This window comes from Globicephala melas, chromosome 3 (assembly GCF_963455315.2).
Source record: "Globicephala melas chromosome 3, mGloMel1.2, whole genome shotgun sequence".
In the NCBI taxonomy this organism is placed as follows: domain Eukaryota; kingdom Metazoa; phylum Chordata; class Mammalia; order Artiodactyla; family Delphinidae; genus Globicephala; species Globicephala melas.
The window spans coordinates 107,045,901-107,063,607 of NC_083316.1; the positions used below are offsets into that span (position 1 = coordinate 107,045,901).

Below are 17,707 nucleotides of genomic sequence, written 5' to 3' on the forward strand. Positions count from 1 at the left end.
CATTTCCTCTGGAAGAAAATCCTTCCTGCTGAATCAGATGGGTTTACAGAGGCACAAACATAATAACCTATGTCTTTTAAAAACTGCTGATGTGTCTGTCCTATGCCTTCTCAAGAGTGGCAATGTTCCCTCTTTCTCTAGATGAAAATCCATACTTTCCCGGTGAGAAGTATGGTTTGCCCAAGGCAGAGTGGCTTGTAATGAGAGAGCTTATCTCCCTTAAAGTCATCATCACTTCCTGGCTTCAGATGCCGTCCACAGCCTCACTCCCACCTCGGCTCCCTGAGTAGCAGGTGGGTTCACTTAGGACAGCACGTCATCCAAACCCAGCAGCCATGTTCTCCTTTGGTTCCAAATGTACTTTGTAAACACCAAGACCCGTCACAGGAGTTTATACAGCTAAGAACAGAGTCAAAGAGACCTCAGATAGAGAATGGGTCAAAGCAGTAGTTTGGGACACTAAATTACTGTAGCAAACTATCAGATTCTTGCCATTTCCCTACTCGAGCTGAAGCTGACAACCTAAACATGGTTAGATTTCACATGAGCCTGAGACTCTGGGAGTCAAAACATGAGAAGAAACAAGATCCCACGTATCACATGTGAGGCTGTGCAGGCAGAGCCAAGTCAGCTGGGTCAGCTCGGCAATGTTCAGAGAGAAATATTAAGTAATGTCTCCCTACAGGTGATTGTTTCATGTGCTCCCAACTGTGGACTGTAACCCTGAAATTCTGGCAGCCTTATCCAAAGAGTAGTTCCTCTTAAACTGTTACTCCTAACTCTGTATGGAGAGACATTACGTGCTACACATACCTAATTTTGGTATCCCATCCAATTTAATGCGTGTGGGCCCAACTGTTCCATTCAAGCACTCTAAATGCACGCGCACACGCGAGCATGCGTGCGTGTGTGTGTGGTGAAAGGTAAGGCAGCGTGCTACCTTGTTCCTGTGTGTGGATGTGTCATTTCGAGAGTAGTTTCTGAGCACAGCCCAGAGACCTGGTTTCAGATGCCTGTCAGGCATTCTCAGGCTCATTAATAATGGACAGCTCTGACAGCAGCAGCCTTGCTTGCCTTTGTTTTCCACCGTAGATGAAAGGAGACATGGATCTCTCTGTTTTGCCAAATAACAACCATCCTGACAAATTCCTGCAGCTTGACGTGAGGTCTTTAATGAGGAACTCAGCCCTTCTTCAGGCCAGTCTGGTGAAGTTTCCGGGAGGGAATTACCCTGCTGCACAGCACTGGCAAAACCTCATCTACTCACAGGTAAGATGTGGGAGCACATAAATACGCGGGCAGGGTCTTGCTTCTTTCTCATTATTGGCCATTTCGTCATTTGTGCAAAAAGAAAGCTATAGGGAACAGAGTGCAAAGTAGCTGCTCACACTTGCCATAGAAAAGGTCTTTCTCTCTTCCTTAACATAAGGAGACTTTCTCTGATCGCTTTATAAATTCTGTGAATTTTCCCAACCATTCGTTTTCCTCCAAGCACTAGCTTCTCAGCCTGTCATTTTAGATTTTGCCTAGCCCTCATTTTATACCTTCCCTTCAATTTTTTTCAAATCAGTTACTACATTTGCAAATAAGGCTCTGGGGGGAACCCTACCTCTGTCTTTTGGGTAGTCTAAGCATAAAGCATCAGAAGCTTACATTGTGTGGGCTCATGCATGGCCTCTGAGAGAACTGAATCTTGCTTCTGCCTCATTTAGACAGACTCCCTTTGATCTCATGCAAAAGAGATTCAAACAGTGGAACAATGGCAACCTAATGATGGAAAGAAAGAAAACAGAGAGAACTCTCCACCTGGGAAAGGTGCTGGTTATTATTTTAGAGGTTCTTTTTTTTCCACAGGTGTCCATGTCTTCATTTCTTGCTTTCTTCTTTTGCATCTTCCTTCTTTTTGCTAACCAAAGGGGAAGAATAAAACTGTGATGAGTTCCATGTGCTGAAATAAACATAAATAAACTTGACTGTTGCACAGCTCATGAAACAGGAATAATCTTTGTTTAAGATGTGAGGGCTAATGGGGTTAAGGGTTAGTCAATTTAGAAACAGGAAGAAGCATGTCATTTCAGAACAGATGTGACTGACCTGCAAACCCCTGCAAGTCATTAAATCCTTTGGAGTGGCTCAAATTCCCTAAACAGAAATTTGTTTTCTTTTAAGAAACAGTTGCTACTCATGAGTCCTGGTGTAAAGTGACTCCTTTGTGGTGTGTTTGTGGGCTCCTCGGGACCTTTATCATGAGATCATTCAAAATCAAGTACACTTGGATGATTATGTAAATGTTTCCTCCATCTATGAGGATTTTAATTTATTTCCATTGTAAGGCAGCCTATTATGAAAACTAACTTTTCAAAAATTTTACATCCTTCCCTTTTGTAATCCTCAAAACCCATCCATACACACCTTTTTGGTGGTTGCTTTTTTTGTGTTTTGTTTAAGTTAAATGTGATGAAATTTCTCCTTTGTCTTATTGTTTATATCATGGAATAAAATGATTCAAAACTCAATTCAGAGAACCTTGGCCCTCCTGTGCTATGAAGTTTAGTCTAAGAAAACATATCCAATAAATTCCTTTGAGGTTGGAACACATCGATCTAACATCTTTTGTTTAGGACTGGAGCTGACCTATTTCCTTCATGTGGAACTTCACAGTTTAAAGCTCTGTTGAATGTTGTTCCTAAACCTGAATGAAATGCAAATTTTTAAAGGGCATCTCTTTCAACAGGCCCTGATGTGTTGATATAGTTATTCAGGGCAAACCAAGAAGGTAAAAGTCTGCTTCATATGTCTTTGAATATGTTATCGGTAATTATAAACTATAGATAAACTTTATTAAGTTATACTTTTACCCTAAAATAAAATGTTAAATGACTGAATAAATATTTCAGTTCAATATACTACTGAAATAACGCTTGGAGAGAAGGAGTAAATCAATTACGAATTTAGTTGAGTAGGTGTGTCACAGATTATGAGTAAAAACAATTACATTCACTACATTAGATTGCAATATGTCAATAAGTAATTCTTCTCTCCTTGACTGGATCTTAAAATCCAGGAGTGATATATTCATTGGCAAAAAAATAAATCTAAAAGAAGTGAACATATAAAAGTTTTAAGGGGGCTTCCCTGGTGGCACAGTGGTTGAGAGTCTGCCTGCCAATGCAGGGGACACGGGTTCGAGCCCTGGTCTGGGAAGATCCCACATGCCGCGGAGCAACTGGGCTCATGAGCCACAACTACTGAGCCTGCGCTTCTGGAGCCTGTGCTCTGCGACAAGAGAGGCCATGATAGTGAGAGGCCCACGCACCACGATGAAGAGTGGCCCCGGCTCGCCGCAACTAGAGAAAGCCCTCACACAGAAACGAAGACCCAACACAGCCAAAAAAAATAAAAATAAATAAATAAATTAATTAATTAAAAAAAATATTTTAAGTAGCTGTGGTGATACCTGGAATAAGGCACTGAATATACCAGGTGAATTTAGGTGTTAGGGATGCAGAAGGTGGTAGGCAGCTGTTAAATAGTTCTTAATTTAAAACCCTTGCTCTGTTGGCTTAATGTCTCACTCTGCTAGGGAGACATTATGCCAATTGGGAGAACGTTGAATAAAGAGATTTGAAACTTGGTTTCTTGTCTCAAATCCACAATAAACCAATTTGAGAGACATAAATTATGGCCCTTATTAAGTCCATGCCTTAGTATTTCCATTTGCAAAATTAGGGTAATGCTCATTTTACATATTTCCTGAAAACTGAGAGCAAATAAAATAAGGTAAAAACAATTGACAGGATTTCTTATAAGAGTATAAGAAATTTGTATCATCATCATCATCGTCGTCACTTGCCAGTATTCCAAAATGTGTTAAAATTACCCTATCATTAGAATTTGGAAAATAGCCGATAATACCACTTGCATTTTTTGATGTATACGGTGGATGCAGGGGGGTATGTGTGCGTGTAGGTGTTAGAGGATGTAGTCAATACATTTGTCAAGCTATGTGGCTAACTCAAGCAGTTAGATTTTATACTCCCATGAAATCCACACAAGCTTCAGGTTTGTGTCAGCTTACCCTTTGGTCTCATACCCTCCATGTGCATGGTGTTTAGAATTCAGACTACCTCATGGAATGTCAAAGGACTTAGTCTACAAACATTGCCTTCAATGTTGGTAGTAACTCAACAGTTAAAACAAAGATCTCCTAGGGACTTGCCTTGCAGTCCTGTAGTTAAGACTCCGCACTTCACAGCAGGAGCCACAGGTTTGATCCCTGGTCAGGGAACTAAGATCCTGCATGCTGTGTTGCATGGCCAAAAAAACCAAAAAACAAAACAGAGTACTGTATTTATATCCATAATTTATCTTTTAAGCTTTTTTAAAATTCACATTCCACCTTCAGAGGCAATTCTCTAAGCCATTTTACACAAACGGAAGCAATACCGTATGTATAGAAAAGTAAGCACAGATGTCCTCAGGCATGCCAGTATCTCCAAACACTGTTCATTCCCTCTATGTGGATACACAGGTCACCTGTATTTGCAGGGAGAGAGTACAAGCAAATATTTCTTGATTCCACTAGATTTATACTTCTTAAATTCTTTCAACTAGAGAAATAAAGAAGCTTCCTAATAAATTTCTTTTCAGTGCAATGAACAAACTTTTGCCAAAACTTAATGTTTCTGGTTGTTAAAATAATTTGGGGCATGTATCTGATGAAGGCATTTGGAATTGTATCCCAAATTTTTCTGCCAATCCCTTTATAAAACGAGGTAATAAAAGGAAAAAGCTGATTCCTTTTTTTTGGTATAAATGATAAAACATGTTTTTTCAGATATTGTGGTGGGATTTTTTTTTTTTTCTGATTAGCAGTTAGACTTCAGAATCTTTTCAGGTTAATCTATTTCTTATATCTTTTCCTGGCTTCCATCACATCTGTTTGAGAACCCAGGGGATTTCTGTACTAAACCTGTGAACTGGAACAAAAGACCAAGGGTAAGGAGGTTACTCTTCCCTTGGTTTCTAGACAATATCATTTACTGGGTGTATTTCCTAATCACCTTTCCTCACTTTTTTTTTCAGTCTTATAACTCTTTTCCCCTTAAATTCTAATATCTGTTCTTTCTATCTCAGGTTTTTTTTTTTTTTTTTTTGGTATATCATAACTGTATTTCACAATCTGTCTCTGAACACGTGTCATGCGTTCTCCTGGACTGTCTCTATTCCCAATACTCCATTTCCTATTTCAAAAAAAACAGCCTCCTATGTGCAATGGGCTCCCATTTTTAAGCTTATATTTGGGCAAATGTTATAGGACTTTTGAGGTACTTAATTTATTCTCTAGGAAGTAGATTGAGGAGCATCACTGAGCTGCTCAGGCAATTATCAGGACATGATTTATCAAGTTATGCTAAATTTACACAGTTCACAAAATCTCCATTGGGGTCAGAAATTCACCCTTGGATGGTATGCTGCCAGAAGCATTACCCACTTTGTCCCACCACACTGCTCCCAGCTGAGACCCAAACGTCCCTGGCACTGAAACTGTATTAAAAGCACTGTGTGTGTCACAGGAACACATGTGGGACTCCAGAGCCCTGGTTACTTGGAGAGGAAGGCAGGAGAGGGGGTTAAAGAGAGGTCTGGGTCAGACCAGGAAGGCTTCAGAGGGTGTTGTCTAGATTTTTTAATTTTTTCCTGAAAATTTGGAGGGGTTGATGAAAAATTTTAAGCAAGAGGATCACATGATCAAATTTGTGTTTCATAAAAGTAACCATTCTAGCAATTTGGAAAACAGAATTATTGTGGTCAGTGGGGAGCTGCTTTCTAAGAAAAGTTGTCTGTGGGCTCACATGTGCAATATAACAAAATGCCTTGTTTGCATTATGATTATGATAGGAATTACATTGTATGTGTAGACTAAACTGGGGAAATGGAAGTCTTTATGATCTTGATTCTCCCAGTTCATGAACATGGTATATATTTCCATTTATCATGCTCTTCGTATAGCCTTCAATTATGTCTTATAATTCTCCACATAGAAGTTTTGCATATAGTTGTAATGTTTATATCTGAATACTGATAGTAATTACTGCTCTTAAGAATAGGACCTTTTAAATCATGTTTTATAATAAAGTATTACATATGCTATTGATTATTGTATATTGATTTTGAATCCAGAAATTGTATTAAAATCTATTTTACTTTGATGGTAAGTATCCCTGTAGATAATCATGTCATCTACTGTTTTGTTTCATTATTTACAACCCTTATTCCTTTGATTTATTTATTTAATTTTTAGTGTATTGCTCAGAACTTTGCAATAACGTATGAATGTTTGTGATTACTGGCATCCTTGTGTTAATTCTGAAACCAAGATAAATGCTTCTAATATTTGAACCATTAAGTAAACAGTGCCCTGGAAGTTTTGGGCAGATTCTGTTAGTTTAAGAAAGTTCCCTACTCTTTCCATCTTGCTAGGAAATTTACTCTAAATATGTTTAAATATTTTCCAAATATTTTTCACAAGGTACTGCAAACTTCTGTGTTGTTTCTTTCCTGATAATTGGTGAGTCACATTAATCTTTGAATATTAAACCATCCTCCTGGTAAAACATCCTTTTCTGGTATAAATCTTTCCTATCCTAGTATATAAAATATACATATTGTAGGATTCTGTTTAGCAATATTTTATTAATGATTTTTTCATTTATGTTTATAATAGAAATTGGCCTATAAAAAATTACCTTTTCTTTTACCTACTTCCCTTGTCTGGAGTTTATACCAACTTCATAACATGAGTTGGGGAGTATTCCTTGTTTTTCTATATTCTAGAAGAGTTCAACAAGATAGAAATGATCTGTTTCAAGAATGTCTGAGTGCTGATTACAATACTCATTCAGCCTGGTATTCCTAAACCTGTGTATGTTTGGGGTCGATTTTAAACTATTGATTCAGTTAGTCAAATGATCACTGGTTTATTAACATTTCCTATTTTTTCCTTAATTAAATTTTTTAAGTTATATTATGTGGGAAATCGCCCAATTGCATGTAAATTCTTAAAGTTACTCAGATTATACTCCTATTACAGTTCTTAATCTGTGCTATGTAACTTCTCATGTTCCTTTTACATTTCTAACATTGTGAGTTTGTATCTTTTTTTTTTTTTTCCCGGAGAAGTATTACCAGAGATATTTTTAATCGGTTTAGCCTTTTCAAAGAAATAGCTTTCAATATGGTTGATTCTCTCCATTGTATATTTGGGTTATTTTTCTTCATAATATTTATTGATTTCTCCTTCTGTCCTTATTATTTCATGTTGACTATTTTCTTAGATTTACTCTGCTGTTTCCTTTTAAGGCTTTGAATTAGATGTTTATTACTTCATTAATTTTCTCATTCTGCTTTTATAATGTGAGCATATATGCTTATAATACTCCCTCAAAAGCTGTTTCAACTCCAGTTTTCATTTTCATTCTGCCTAAGTTTTTAAATTCCCATCATTTATTTGAAATGTGTTTTAATTTCTACAAAATGTGGTAATTTACATTATCTTTTTGATATTAATGTCTAAATTTCTAATAAGTTGTCTGTGATCAAAGAGCATGATCTATATAATATTGAATGTTTGAAATTTCTTTTAGAGTCCAGGACATTACCAATTTTTGTAAATATTCAATGTATTTTTAAAATGAATATTTTTAGTCGTTGAATAATGACATCAATGTCTTTGATCAAATGTGTTGGTTCCATTGTTCAAACCCTCTTTATATTTAATAATTGTTTTAATCTGCTTGGTAAAAAATTATATGTATAAATTTCTCCTAGTTATCTCAAGTTTTGCTTTATATATTTGAGATTATTTTACTAGAGGCATACAAGTTTAGAAATATTATATTTTACTGATTATGCCTACATTTATTCATTTTCCACCAACACTTTCTTCACCTAACAAAGTCTTTTACCTGAAAGTTTATTTTGTCTGATATATATACTTTCTTAGTAGTTAGTCAGGCTAAATTATGTTATGGAAACAAAAATGCCCAAATTCTTAGTGACTTGACTCAATAAAATGTATCTGTCATTCATACAAGATCTGTCATGGGTGGGAAAATTATCCTAGTGGCTTGCTTCCAAGTGGAACCCAGACTGTTCCTTTTTGAGGCTCTATTATATCAGAATTTTTATGATGCTTGTAGCTAGAAAAGAGAGAGAGAGACTAAGCCAAGGATCAGGGATTTTAGGGGTCAAGCCTATGTCCCAAACTAGCTGTTGTATGCCCATGAAGAAGAAATGGGTTTGCTGAGCACCTAGCCAGACTCTGCCACAGTCTATCATTTTGTTAAACATATATATACTTATATATTTCATCTTCCTACACACAGCATTCATCCTTCCCCAGAGGTACTAACACCAAAGTGAGCCAGTCACTACATTTAGCAGATGTCCCAACCATATCATCCTATAATCTTTATTGGAATAGGAACGGGATCGCTACAGTAATTCTTCTTTTCTGAATGGGAAAAATGAAAGACGACAGACACTACCCAAAGTAATTCTGGGATTCCACTGAAAATAATGTGTGTGGGTCTCCTTCCTTGAAGGTGGGGAAGGTGGATTAGGCCATGATTCTGCTTTTCAGAAGACTTTCTGCTGCATTGTTCTCTAGGGTCCCCAGTCCTACCCACTAGGAAGCTGCCCCTTGTTCATCATTCTCTTTTGCCATATCAGAGTGGGCCCTCCCTTGAGGCTGTAGAAGCTTCAAAATTTCCTCCTATTTATGGATATTTGGAGGCATAGGGTTATTGTTTTGTTTTATAATTTTGAACAATCAAAAGCTTTTAGTTCTAGGCTTGTGGTTTCTTTGGTGATACATAGCTTATAAAACTTAGTGTGAGCTATTTATTAATGTAATCATATCTATTTTGTTGCGGTCAGGTCTATAGGTCAATAAACACACCTTAAGTTCTCTTAAGGCATAGCTCTCAAATAGGCTTTTTTTCTTTTATTTGGTTGCGTCGCGAGGGCTTCGCTCTGCTGTGTCGGGTCTTCGTTGCAGCTCTCGGGCCTCTCTCCCGTCACAGGCTTCTCTCTACTTGTGGGGTGTGGGCTCCAGGGCACGTGGGCTCTGTAGTTTGCGGAACACAGGCTCTGTAGTTGAGATGTGCAAACTCAGTAGTTGTGGCGCATGGGCTTAGTTGCCTTGCAGAATGTGGGATCTTAGTTCCCAGACCAGGGGTCGAACCTGCGTCGCCTGCATTGGAAGGCGGGTTCTTCACCACTAGACCACCAGGGGAGTCCCTCAAGTAGGCTTTAATGGTTTGCTTTTCTACTTCCATTTCTCCATCCTTTAACTCAATGACAAACACCTGGAGGCAGTCAGGAATAATAGTTTTGAAACCACACCCTAACAGGACCTTTACCCTGAGTCACTTTGTTCAGCTAAGTTGTTTTTATTTTTTAATGTTTCATTTGATTTTTCTATTTATTTATTTATTTATTTATTTATTTATTTATTTATTTTTATGCCTGCATTGGGTCTCTGTTGCTGTGAGCGGGGGCTACTCTTTGTTGCGGTGCACGGGCTTCTCATTGCAGTGGCTTCTCTTGTTGTGGAGCACAGGCTCTACGGAGTGCAGGCTTCAGTAGTTGTGGCTCACAGGCTCTAGAGCGCAGACTCAGTAGTTGTGGCACACAGGCCTAGCTGCTCCGCGACATGTGGGATCTTCCTGTACCAGGGATCGAACCCCTGTCCCCTGCATTGATGGGCGGACTCTTAACCACTGTGCCACCAGGGAACTCCCAGCTAAGAAATTTTAATCCGCTTTTTTTTTTTCCTCAATCCATTTTTTTAAATGATTCTATATCTTAGTGTTTGAGGTCTATAAACAGCCAGATTTTTAACAATAGAAGGCATCAAATTTCCAGAGTTTCTCTACTCTTTCTTCTTGCAAACTATTCAGTTCTTTCTCTAATGTCATCTTTTTCTTGTATTACACCAGCACTGTGTTCCTTGTACATAAATGCTCTGATTATTTATAATACCTCTCCTACAGCTACAGGGGATTAGATTCCAAATGACCACAGATGACACTTATACCAAACACTTTTCACTGTATTATGTGAGTAACCATCAATCCGGCTTCCAACATCCCTTTCATCCCTTTCCACTCCTTGACTGCTAAGCCAATGCCCACATTTGTAGAATTTCAAGATATCACTTTCTGTATTAAGGAATGTAGGCTAGGCTACACTGTAATGACAAAGTACCTCTAACTAAAAAGAAGAAAAGCATTCTTGTGCATGTCTGAGGAAGGGCAGATGGGTTTGGGGGGCAACTCTTTTCCAAGCAGTATCCTAGGGCTTGAAGTTCTTTCATCTTAAAACTCTGCCATCTCAGAATCCTTGCTTACAGTGACACAAAAATGGAAAGTGAGGAAGAGTGAGCCAAAAATCATGTTGGAGAATTCAGGGGCTCAGCTTGGAAGTGGTCTCTGTTACTTTTGTCCACACATCATCAGAAGAGCTGGCCCCAGTTTAACTTCAAATTAATTCCTAATAAAGGCAGTCATCCCTTGTACTCAGGAAGGGAAAACAAAATTGCTGAGTATTTAACCAGTCAAATACCAGCTCTTGTTTCTTTATATTTGCCTGCTATATCTTTTTCTATACTTTCACTCTCATTTTTTCTGAGTCCTTATATTTTAGGTATTTCTCTTGTAAATATTATATAATTAAATTTAATTTTAAAAACCTGATATGACAGTCTGTCATTTAAATAGAGGGTTTAGTCTATTTACATTTAACATGATTATTTCAATTTTTTTTCTATTTTCCTAAGACTTTCTCCTCTATATTCTTTGTTTCAGGTTTCTTACCTTTTAGATTAATTTTCCTTTATCCTTTTTCTTCTGATCTACCAATTTAGAAGCTATATATTCTTTCTCTATTTTTTAGTAATATCTCAATACTCTCACTGAAATGACTTCTTAAAATTTCCTAATTAAATATATCTGTTAAACTTTTAACTGTACAGTTTCAGTTTTCTTTTATCTTAAAACTCACAAATTAGTGGTTATTCTTATTTCTATTTTACCATAAAATCAGTGCTTCCTTAGATTTCTGTATATATTTGTCAGTTTTTTCTTTCTTTTTTTTTTTTTTCTTTGTTTTGCCTAGCATTCCTTCCTGCCTCTTAATCTTTCATTCTATTATCAGGTTTCTTCTTACTGAAGTACATTTTTTAGAGATTCCTTCTGTTTTGGCCTATTAATTGTATATTCTCAGTGTTTGTCTGAAAGTCTTCTATATCACTCTTTCCATTAAATGATAGCTTATACATAAATGACATAAATAATGATTAAAGTGTATAAAGGGTAAATGGACAAAGTAATGGTTAATACAGAAGAGCCTAGGTAAGCTTTGAAGTGTTACTTTAAGTATTTTTAAAAAGAAGTTACTTTAGAGCTTATATGAGTAAAATAATGGAATTACTGTTGAGTTTCCTTTTGTTAAGTGTAGTCCATCTAGAATGTGGAGTGAAAAGTTAAACTCAAATACATGCTTTGTTTCCTTTCTTAAGAGATTTTGAAAAAATATATCAAAATACAAAAGAACCTCAACCATGATTAGTATTTTCTATTTCTTCCATAAAATTCTTAATAAAGTTATTCTATTAATTTTCCCTTCACATGTCCTTCAGACATGAAGTTGTCAAATGGCACCAAGTTCTAGGATGAACATCAAACATTCAAGAATATAGTTTAGAATTAATGGCTTGAATGTTCTTTTAAAAATAGCTCTGATTATTTTTCTGTCTTTTGTATATTAGTTTTTCAAGATCTTTATACATTGTAATAGAAAGTATTATTTTTTCTTAACCCCCGAAACTGTATTTTTCTGATTTATAGAGCTTTCTTATTTAAGAAGCTCAAGGAATAGTCCAGCAGGCAAGAAAACTGACAAAGTCAATTTTTCAATGTTAGAAGAATTATTTCTCTTCAAAGATAGTCAAAGATATCTAGCCTTGAAGAAAAAAACTTGAGTCAGAATTATGCTAAACTGAAACTATCTAAATTTTGTATCAAATTGTTTTTTCTCAATTCAGAAACATTTTTCATGAGGTCATCCATCTTAAAGATAAACACTAAGTCAAGATGATTTATTATTTCATTACAAACTTCAATATTATGGAATATAAATTGATTTTGAGCAGACCAACAACCTAATAAAGTCAGAGATGATCTCCAAGTTGAAAGTCAGAGATGATCTCCAAGTTGATCACTAAGTATGTAAAAAATGTCTGGACTAAGAAAATTAGATAAACCTAAGGCCAAAGAGAATGTGAATGGTTTTATCTAGGTGATTTTTTGCCAGCCATTTCAGAAGGAAACTATATATAATATTAGTTCACAACTTAGCTTATATAAACACATATTTAATGTGACCTATATACCCCAATAGATACTGAGGGAATCAGTGTATTAATGATTATAAATATAACTCAGAAAAATATTAATTGCTATTGAAACTTCTCTGTTTAAGAAGACTGAAATATATGAAACACATTTATTGAAAAATTTCCTGTAAATTAATGAAATGTGTCACCAGTTTTTAAGGGTTAAACCTAAGTGTTCCAAAAATTAACTTATGTAGAGTTCCTCTCCCATGATGCCCCATCATAAATGAGACGTTACTATAAACTTTTTTTTCTTCTCAATTTTATTTGTCCAATGAACAAATTTTAATCTAAAATTTTTCTACCTTTGTGATAGTTTTGTAGTCATAAGAAAAAAAAGCAAAGTAAAAATATGAAGGTCATACCAGACACAGAAAAACCACTTTGTATGATTCCATTTATATAAATGAATACAAACTGACCTATGCTGTTATCCTACTGGTTATCCTTAGGGAGGGAGAGGGTTAGTAACTGGAAGGCAGCATGAGGTGTGCTGGTAATGGTTTGTTTCTTGGTAGTATCTTGGGTTTATTTGGTATGTGAAAATTTATAATATATGCACTTTTATAATATATGCACTTTTCTACATATATATCATGCTTTAATAAAAAAAAGTTTTTAAACATCTAGAAGTCAGAATTAGAGCCTTCCAAAAGCCAGCTGGTCTGTAGCTACATATAGGAGTGCAATGCTAAGTTAGTCCAATTCTCCAAGCTGCCTGAAATAAGAGTCCTAAGGGAGTTCCCATGAAAGCCAAGGCATATCTATAAAATGCCTTTTAATCTTGATTTTGCTGGATTAATACAGCAATGTTAAATTTTTTTAATCAGTCATGGAATGCACAAGTAGAAAGAAATAAAGTGTCAAATCTCAGTGCAAATAAGCTGGGGAAAAATGGCTTTGTTTAGAATTCTACTATTTGAATTAAAGAACATTGTCCTTTTTCTGTTGTTATAAAATAGCATTTTAATGAATGATTACTGAAGCTCAACAAGATCACATGCAAATAAATAACTCAATTAATGGTAGGATCCTAGGTCAAACTGGATCCTAGAATTCTTCCTTCATTCATTGTCCTAATCTGTTGGGCTTCCAGGCAGAATCAGCAAGCTTTCAGGTACAGTTATTTCACGTTGCCTTCCTTGTCATCAGTGACCTATTGGTAAGACAAACTTTGTCACTGTGCCTCCTGACAGAGAGAGAAGAAGAATATTACTGCTCAACGAATGAGGAGATCCAGTTTGGAGAGTGCTGTGAGCACAGAGAGCCCCCCACCATCCCTGTCATCAGTTCTGAAGAATAACCCACTATACGGTGATGAGAGTTTGGAGGATGGTATGGAAGAAAGAAAAAAGAATCCTTCATGGACCGTTGAGGAGTATGACAAGCATTCCCTGCACACAAACCTCTCTGGGCATCTGAAGGTACTCAAGGCAAAGAATCAACTCCTTTAATTGTTGAGGGAGATCAGTTAAATAATCCTAAAAGAAATGGGTACTGAGGTGAAAGGCAGTCTTCACTAGGCACAAAATTTCCAGATTTCAGGTCATTTTGGCCTCTGGCTTCACTTTCTCTCTCCTAGTCAGTAGTTATGTTTATTTATGTGTTTTGTGTTTTACAATTTCAGCAATTACCAGCATCTCTACAGTGTAGAGAGAAAGGAATGGTGTGACACAGAAGAAGGGTTTACCTGGAAGGTATCAGGTTTTGAAAGTTAATTTGCCAGATTAAGTATGTTTCCTCTAGTTTTGTGATCATCTATGTTCATGAATACTTAAGAATTCCTTATTCTACATTTATTCAAAAATATTAACTAAATGCTCTGTCTTAGGCACTGTGCAAGGCGGTTCTCATCAAAGATCATTTTATTTCAAGCCTACTCAGTGATTTAAGATTGCAAATTTACATTTTGGACATTTTCCTGTGTCTCAGTAACAAAACAAAACAAAAACATTTCAACACAGGAAAAGTATGCAATGAACTCATTCACCCAGCTTAAACCCAATTCAGGTTTTTCTTTTTTTTCCCCCTGGTGTCACCTATCAAATAGAGGGTCTAGGAATACCTGAAAAGCAGGGAGAGAGGCCCTCTGTTTTCTGAGTGGACTGGATTCCTACCCAGCCTTGGCTTACCTCTGCCCACCCTAGGGCCAGAAAGGTCTGACATTTTCCAAGTACTTCCTTTAACAATGTATGTCTGTTCTAAACCCCATACTTTAATCACCTACAGATTTTTCCTGCTAAAGGGGACAGCATTATGTCCCTCTAAAGTCCTACACTTTTTAAAATCTCAAGTGTGCACTCCTTGAAATAGTGTCCAAAGTCTTTGGAGTTTCTTAGTCTCCTAGTGGATTTAGTGTATCTCCTCCTTAATGTAGCCTCTTTTCCAGAGACGTTTCCATAACAGATGCTCCCCTCTAGCAACAATAATCTTGTGTTTTTTTATCAGGAATCTAAAGATCAATACCTGTAGGAAACAACCTTCTGCAACTAGGAAAAAGTGTATTGATTTATTTCACAAACATTTCTTGACTGTATGCTAGAGCCTCTATTCTTTTCTTTGTTGTTTACATGAATGATAAAGGGACTATGAAGATGAATATGACTCTCCTTGCCCTCAAAATTTCATCTAACTGAGCAAAGACAGAGGAAGAGGATAGTGGATAGAGGATAGGAAGAACAGTGGAAAGTGCTGTGCAGATTCAGAAGAGGACAGAGTCCCACTGGATTAAAAGAAGCCTTTATGAAAAAGTTAATTTATGCTGGACTTGAAGAATGTGTACAATTCCAGAAGACATAGGTTGTTTGTATGAGTGGAGAGGCCCTCTTCTGTCAGAAGTGGCAAGAAAAAAGGCACATATACAAGAGGGTGAGAGAGTTTGTCAGAACAATAGGTAGTCCAGTTTTGCTGGAGCTACAGTTTAAGTAATAGAATAATGGTGGGGGGTGGGGGGAAGGCTAACAAACAGACTCAAAAAAAACCAAAATTTCAAATGTAAGGCTAAAGAAACTGAACATTATCGGCACTGAGGGGTAATATTTTGTTGGACAATACCATGACATGCTTAGGAAGACTGAACGTGAATTGCTGGATGCATTGCTTTACGAAAGCCAGGGCCGGCCCCCTCCCCACCCATCCTCTATCTGTACACTCACCTCAGAGCAGAGGCCCGTCAGGTCAGAGGCTTGTATGCAGACCTCATGATGCTATTTTGAGAGATGCTTCTGGAAGTCATGGCTTTTGTTTTTATTAGGATCTCTTCTTGACCTCATCATTTCAACTTCTTTCATCACCGTCCCTACCGGTATCTCCTAATTAGCAGACAGAGCCCCCAACCTAATTTCTGAAACCTTTTCAACTACTTTACAGGCCATGAAAGTTCCATGTGCTTTTGGCCACTCCCATTTTTCTAAATTACTAACTTTATGAATAAGAAAGGAGAAAAGAAGCCCATATTTAGTTACAAAGTCAAGCTATAGGCAGAATGTAAGAAAGGATAGTCTCCATTATGGAAGTTCTTACTGAAGAATGAGGCATTAAACTTGCAGGCAAAGTGCAGGCCTCTGATTAGGACACAGACACAAATGAAGGATAAGAGTGAAGTAGGCAAGGATTTTTAAATCAGCTATCCTTTTGCACACGTCATCCAAATTTTATTTTAATGTTTTCGCTTTTCTAAGACTGGGAAGTTGAACCTAGTAGCAATGTGATGGAAGAGTTATATTGCCTTCACCAGAATCCACCCAGCTCCCCTTCCTCTTTTAGCAGTCTGAAGCTAGTTCATTACCCTTGTGTCCAGCCATGGAAACTGGCTGACTTTAAGTCCACTGAGCCTAGAGAGGCAGAGAGAGGGTGGGCAGCCGAGCTACAAGCCACTGCAATATTCCAAATGAGAAATAATAAGGCCTGAAGTGGGTTTATGAAAATAGAGATTCAGCATTCACCATAAATTTGTTGTATGTCTACCAGATGCCAGTTATAGACACTGAATCATTAGCACTGAAAAACAGCAGGAGAAAATAGGAGGGAAAAAATATATATGTGTGTGTGTATATATATGTTTTACGTGTATAGACAGTAGATTTTGCAGATGATTCATTGGACATAGGAGATGACATTGAGTAGAAGACAATTTCTCAGGGTTGAGTGGGAGACAAGGCCAGTGAAAGAATCAGAGACATGGGGCCTAGGAGGTGATGTGGGAAAGGATATACTGGGTCCTTTCTCCAGAAGGTCAAACAGTGCCAGAGTTTCTGCATGCCAACATGCTGTATTCCGCTACAAGGAAGACCAGAAGATTGAGAAGCATGGAAAAGACTCTTTACTCTTGGTCTTACTCCTCCTTCCATGGAAGTCAGCTTCTGGATTTACTGAAAAACTCAGCAAACATCTTTATCCCTATTATGCCAACAAAATCAAACCCCCAAGGCTCCGCTAAGGCAAGGAATTTTAATTTTATTTCAACTCACTAACCTGATTGACACACAGTATTTATGAGTTGTAAGAGACACGAAATTAGCGAAAAGATGACAGAAACGCTCTTGTGTTTCTGACCCTGCAATGTGAGCAATTTATTCAGTAAGCCGTGCAGACTTCCTAATGAATTCTCATGCAGACCTACAGGTGGAAGCTGAGGATTCCTGGTCAGCCAGGAGGCTGTAGCTACATGTTCCTACTATTCAAGGAAGCCTAGCCTCTCTTATTTGAGCAGTGACACTTAGGACAGTGTGAATATGGACGTAAAGTACCTATACGGTCTTGTTCTGCAATCTCATTGAGTTTGTAACACTGACTGATCCTATTCTTCGTGTAATTTTCTTTTAGGAAAGTCCTAATGACCTACGGTTTTGGTTGGGAGACATGTACACACCCGGTTTTGATACCTTACTGAAAAAGGAAGAAGAACAAGAGAAGCATTCAAAATATTGTCGTATAGGTCTGATTTTGCTCCTCATTGCCTGCGTCTTGGTTTCCATAGTAACTGTTAGCACTTTTTTCACCTAAAGAAACTGCCACAGACACAGTGACATTTCTTTAAAATCTTTCTAAATAAACATTTGCAGAAAAACTTGTTTACGGAGTGTGAATGTATTGTCGATGGTTCAGTCAAATATAATTGTCTCGTAGAATGCAAACGTTGTTTGAGATATGCTAACTTTCTCTACTTTGTCCTATGAAACCTTTGTAAGAATCCCAGCCTGAGCTTTGTCCTTTGAGAAGCAAGAATTCTGGGGATCGTAACCAATA

The 17,707-nt window shown here is 37.1% G+C and overlaps 1 protein-coding gene across 1 annotated transcript; it reads left to right on the plus strand.

The window, feature by feature from the left end:
• The first annotated feature begins 1,104 nt into the window (after positions 1–1,104).
• MINAR2 (membrane integral NOTCH2 associated receptor 2) lies at positions 1,105–17,464 on the plus strand. Its single transcript, XM_070045098.1, has 3 exons — positions 1,105–1,269; positions 13,657–13,884; positions 17,285–17,464. The coding sequence occupies exons 1-3, from the start codon at positions 1,105–1,107 to the stop codon at positions 17,462–17,464; spliced, it is 573 nt and encodes a 190-aa protein (XP_069901199.1).
• Positions 17,465–17,707: the final 243 nt, after the last annotated feature.

Excerpts from the sequence above, each read along its gene's own strand:
- MINAR2 (XM_070045098.1), top strand. The coding sequence starts at position 1,105 with ATGGATCTCTCTGTTTTGCCAAATAACAACCATCCTGACAAATTCCTG. Across the intron at positions 1,270-13,656 it reads AAAACCTCATCTACTCACAG|AGAGAGAAGAAGAATATTAC; the intron begins GTAAGATGTGGG and ends GCCTCCTGACAG. Across the intron at positions 13,885-17,284 it reads ACCTCTCTGGGCATCTGAAG|GAAAGTCCTAATGACCTACG; the intron begins GTACTCAAGGCA and ends ATTTTCTTTTAG.